Source organism: Sinocyclocheilus anshuiensis, unplaced genomic scaffold, assembly GCF_001515605.1.
Source record: "Sinocyclocheilus anshuiensis isolate Anshui unplaced genomic scaffold, SAMN03320099.WGS_v1.1 scaffold1236, whole genome shotgun sequence".
NCBI lineage: Eukaryota > Metazoa > Chordata > Actinopteri > Cypriniformes > Cyprinidae > Sinocyclocheilus > Sinocyclocheilus anshuiensis.
In genome coordinates, this window is record NW_015546096.1 from 528,408 (window position 1) to 533,025 (window position 4,618).

A 4,618-nucleotide genomic window follows, 5' to 3' on the forward strand; every position below is an offset into this window, starting at 1 on the left:
CATATGAAGCTTTTCACTGAAGCCTGATTCATATGCTGTTAAGCAGTCTTCATGAAATAAAGACCCTCTTGTTTGCTATCAAACCAGCATGCTACAGGAAGACTATACGACTGTGCTGTGTTCAGTGTTTACCTAAAACATGTTTTCTGCTGCCATAGGACCATAAGAATGTGTTTCCAGCAGATAAATTGAAGTGCAGTTGTGCATGAAATACTATATCTTTGCATTAATGGAAGTCAGAGAGTTCAAATGTAGCCGTTGCTCAACATTATCTCAGAAGCACTGAATGAGTGTGTGCATGTGTGTGTCACGTCAGGTTTCTGACCTGCATATGTAGCTGTAATCGCTGTGATTCAGTAGTGGCATGTGCACATACTCCTCACACATGCTCTTGGTCAGAAAGCCTACTAAATTAGAAAAGGTGGAGCGATGAGAGAAAGAGGGTGAGAGGGGGATGGGGTTAGGAAGAAAAAGGAGGTGATTGTTGGGGAGTTAGAGAGAGCAAGGGAATGAGAGCAAAGGAAAGAGGATACCAGAAAAATACTGTCAGGTTTTAAGATCGTAAGATAATATTTCTTGGACTACCGAGAAAATAGGTAAGAAATTAAAGTTTTTGGTTTTTATTCATATCTTTGTTTGAGTTCTTTATTCAATACGCTAACCTTACAACTTTAGTTTTGTCACAAAATAGCTGAGAGACAGCAAACAACAGACAGGCTCAATACAAAAGCCTTTTACTTACTTATCAAAATACCCAGAAACCCTGCATTTCTTTATCACATGGCTGTAGTGTTTTTCTCTCCAAAACTCATACCAATGACATTAGAGTGTTTTTATGTGCTCTGACTGGTTTTAAATAGAGTTTATCCATGGCAAAGAATGTTAATCGATATTTTAACCAAGGGCAGCTGACACACACTCACTCCCATATGTGTAGAAGTTTGCTAACTGGTGTGTTTAGCAATGGAGTGATTTGGAACTGCTGGATTGTCTGTATTCACTCTGCTAAATGTAAATATTTTTTTTTTTGGAGCTAATCTGCACTGAAGCTCTAGAATGTCAGTTGAGAAAGCAGGTTCTGAAGCTCCACTGGCTGTTTACTCAGCATTCATTCCATAGCCAGCTCAGTGGTGATTATTCTTTCTGTTTTTTCAATTCAGGAAATTCTGCTTGATCCCTAAAAGTACTTGATGCAGCCTAATATAGTCAGGTTGACATGTGTAGACACTGTGTTGCTGTAACAGAATGTGCAGCTATCAATCATTCAAACTGCCTGTATCTGTAGGATCACACCTGAAAAAGTGGTAACAGGCAATTGCTGTTACTGTTACACTGAGGCAGGATTAATTTCTGCTTGGTTTGAATCTTTAAAATGAATGTTGTTGGTGTAACTAAATGCATATTTTTCATTTTAATTTTTACTTCATTCAGATGTTATGAAGTTCTTGTTATGTTGCCTGACAAAACATTGTAAAAAAAATTACTGAGTTACTGTAATTAGACTTGTTTTGTATCAAATTATGTGCTAAATGCATAGATGTCAATGTAATGACCTAAAGCAGCTAATACGTTTGAAATACAGTGTTTCAATCTTTAACATTTTTAAAAGTGTTAACAGATTAAGCTAAATTTTATTCAAAAATTAAATAAAAAAGTTCATTTTTCTTCTAGCATATTCATAAAATGTTTATGTAAATATTTTACGGTACACTTATAAGTCAAGAATGGTTAATAATGAAAGGTCGCACACTACACGAGATCACAACAACTCTGTCACCCAATGACTCTATCCAGTCCCCAAACCAGTTTTGTCACAAAAACGCATGAGAAGTGGAACAGGAATGACACAAAACAACACATGAAACAGGATTTGAAAATGGAAAGAAATTAGCACTGCAAGCTATTTGCGTGATGATCTGTTCTGAAAACTTTTGCTCAATTTCTTGTTTCCACACTTTTCTTAAAGAAAGAATGTTGCTGCTGCTGTTTTTCTTTCAGTGACCTTAACCCATGCCATGCTCTCTCATTGGCTGTAGCTTGTCGCAACACCAGCCTCTTTGATGCAACGTTGAGTAGTTCACACAAAGATTGCGGAGCGCTGATCACCCGTTGATTTTCCCCCGATCACAGCCGATCGAGTGTGAACTTGGCATTAGTGACTGATTTATTTTTTATGTTTTTAGCAGAAGTCATGTTGGGGTGTGGACGTCCTGTCATCCTTCTCCTCAGCATCAACTTTCTGGACCTCTCTTTTGTGTCGTCATCATCTTCATCATCTCAGAATGCCACTCAACACCGTTTCCACCCTTCTGGAGGGAGCGATTACTACAATGAATATGAGGACGTCACCACTGAGCCTCCCAGCACATCCTCTACTCCCTCTGAACACCCAGATCGCAATCCGTGCAATTATGATATGTGTGTGGAGCAGCAGCACACCTGCCTGGAGCTGGCAGAAGCCACAGGCTGCCTCTGCCCGGGGTTGAGCAAAGGTTTCACTCCCCCGAGTCCACCGCGCCACTTGTATCTGACTCAACAGGATGGCAAAGGGGTTGTGGTGCACTGGTGTGCTCCCACCTCCATTGTCACCCACTACAATGTCTTGGTGAGAGGGAATGGCAAAGTGAAGGATAAGAAGATAGAGGTGGAGGAGAAAAAGAGGGCAGCAGTATTGGAGGATGTTGAAGCTGGTACGCACATATGTGTAGAAGCGGTGAATAAAGGCGGCGTCAGTGCAGAGGATGATCAGTCTTGTGCCACATTTGAACCCAAAAATACAGACTCTGGACTTGCGCTGAAGCTGGGCATTATTGGGGGTGTGGTGGGACTCATACTGCTGCTGATTCTGGCTCTGCTGCTGTGGAGACACAAATCACGGCAGAAATTCACCACGCGGACCGAGACTGAGGGAGTTCTGTAACGTCTGCGTGTGTATGTTGCCAAAAAAATGCACTTTTACTTCATCTCGGTATGAATGATGGGAGTAAATGAATGACTGTGGACTGATCGCTCGCTGTGAGTGTGCTGGAAAGAGGGAGTGAATGACTCAATGAGCATGAACAGAAAGAGGGACGCAGAGAAGGTGGACGAATGATTCAGCACATTCTTCTCATTTGCTCGTCAGTGTCTACCAATGTGATTTAGGACAGAGACAATTTGTATACTGCTGGTCTGCTGACTCCAATTATGGGCACCATTTCGAGCCCACTTCCTGATCACAAACACATTTTAAACTTGTGTATGTCTGTTTCTTCCTCCTGCATGTGTTTTCAAAGAAAAAGGCTGAATCACAGTTTTTCGCATTTAGATTTAGGCCTGGATCGGATCAAATGATTTGTACACATTTTAGGTCACTTTGGTAAGAAGGAGTTTGCTAAGAAAATCTGTGTAAATCTTACTAATAAATAAAAGATTTTTGTGTTTTTTTGGACGTTTTAGTTCCTGATCAAATAAAATATATATTCCCATACAATACCACATGTACCCAAATCACAGATGTGTCGAAACTGTGTACTGAATATATTCTTATATCATGTGATTACCATATACAAAAATCTACACTGAAATCTAACATCTTAAATCATTATATTATATTATTATATGCTAAAAACATATTATATGTACTTTACTGATTTTTTTAGAGACAGTCACCTGAACCATAAATGTCATGTGACTATTCACTCTACAGCCACAGGGAAAGGATGTCATGACAACACAGATTGGCTGTTGACCACACAAGAACACACACTGTCCAAACCCAAACCCTTAGCAACTATCCTGAACTGTGACGTCACAGGCGAGGAAAATATCTCCATTTCACCCTTTTAAGAGCCATCTAAACAAGAATCAAGCTCTGGTAAAGCATCTACTATAATATAGTGAAACATTGTTAATATGTTGCTTGCAATAAAATTTCTGCAGTCATAATATATGGAAAATTTTAAATAGCTGACAATGAGAGCTGCTTATTAAAAAGCTGCTTATTAGAAACGGATTGTGCAAACAAAGCAAACCCAAACACACACACACACACACACACAAACACACACTTTTTTTAAAAGGTCCTGGCATCAAACCTGGCACCATGTATCATTAAACCAAACAAACAACATTAAATACTTCAAATAACAACAAAACAAAACATCTAGACCCTAAGCTCCTCCATATGCAAAAGCAAGTAAATGACATGATTTAAGTAAATACATGGTTTAAGACCAAGTGTACAAATTCTATTCTCAAGGGGCAGATTCAACCAAAAACAAGGAGCAACAACAAAGAAGGCACAATCTCCTTTAGACTTGAGGCAAGATTTAGGGACAGTTAGAGAAGGGTCTGGCTGCAGCCTTGCACTTGTATTCTCAGACTTGCATTCTCAGACACTTGCGCTTCTGCTAGCAACGTCACTTGCAGTCTTTTTTATTTTATATTTTGTTCTATTTATTGATTACTTTTTGTTTGAATCTCTCAACATTTTACAACAGTAGCCAGGTGGTGAAGACAAGGAAAAAAAAACTATCTTACAATGTCACTTGCAATCGCCACTTGCACTCTCCCATACCTGCGACGTCACTTGCAATCGACACAAATCGTGCGTTGCCAATGGAGACAAGACGCTGTG

General features: G+C 39.6%; 1 protein-coding gene across 2 annotated transcripts; it reads left to right on the plus strand.

Moving 5' to 3' along the window:
- The first annotated feature begins 474 nt into the window (after positions 1–474).
- On the plus strand, positions 475–3,419 carry LOC107700231 (leucine-rich repeat neuronal protein 4). 2 transcript variants are annotated; one of them, XM_016501813.1, is made up of 2 exons: positions 475–596; positions 2,184–3,419. In XM_016501813.1, the coding sequence occupies exon 2, from the start codon at positions 2,192–2,194 to the stop codon at positions 2,918–2,920; it is 729 nt and encodes a 242-aa protein (XP_016357299.1). In that variant the 5' UTR covers positions 475–596; positions 2,184–2,191; the 3' UTR covers positions 2,921–3,419. The 2 variants fall into 2 exon arrangements, with proteins under 2 accessions (XP_016357299.1, XP_016357298.1); XM_016501812.1 differs by having other exon boundaries at positions 2,187–3,419.
- The last annotated feature ends 1,199 nt before the right edge of the window (positions 3,420–4,618 follow it).

Coding starts and splice junctions, on each gene's coding strand:
- LOC107700231 (XM_016501813.1), top strand. CDS start 2,192: ATGTTGGGGTGTGGACGTCCTGTCATCCTTCTCCTCAGCATCAACTTT.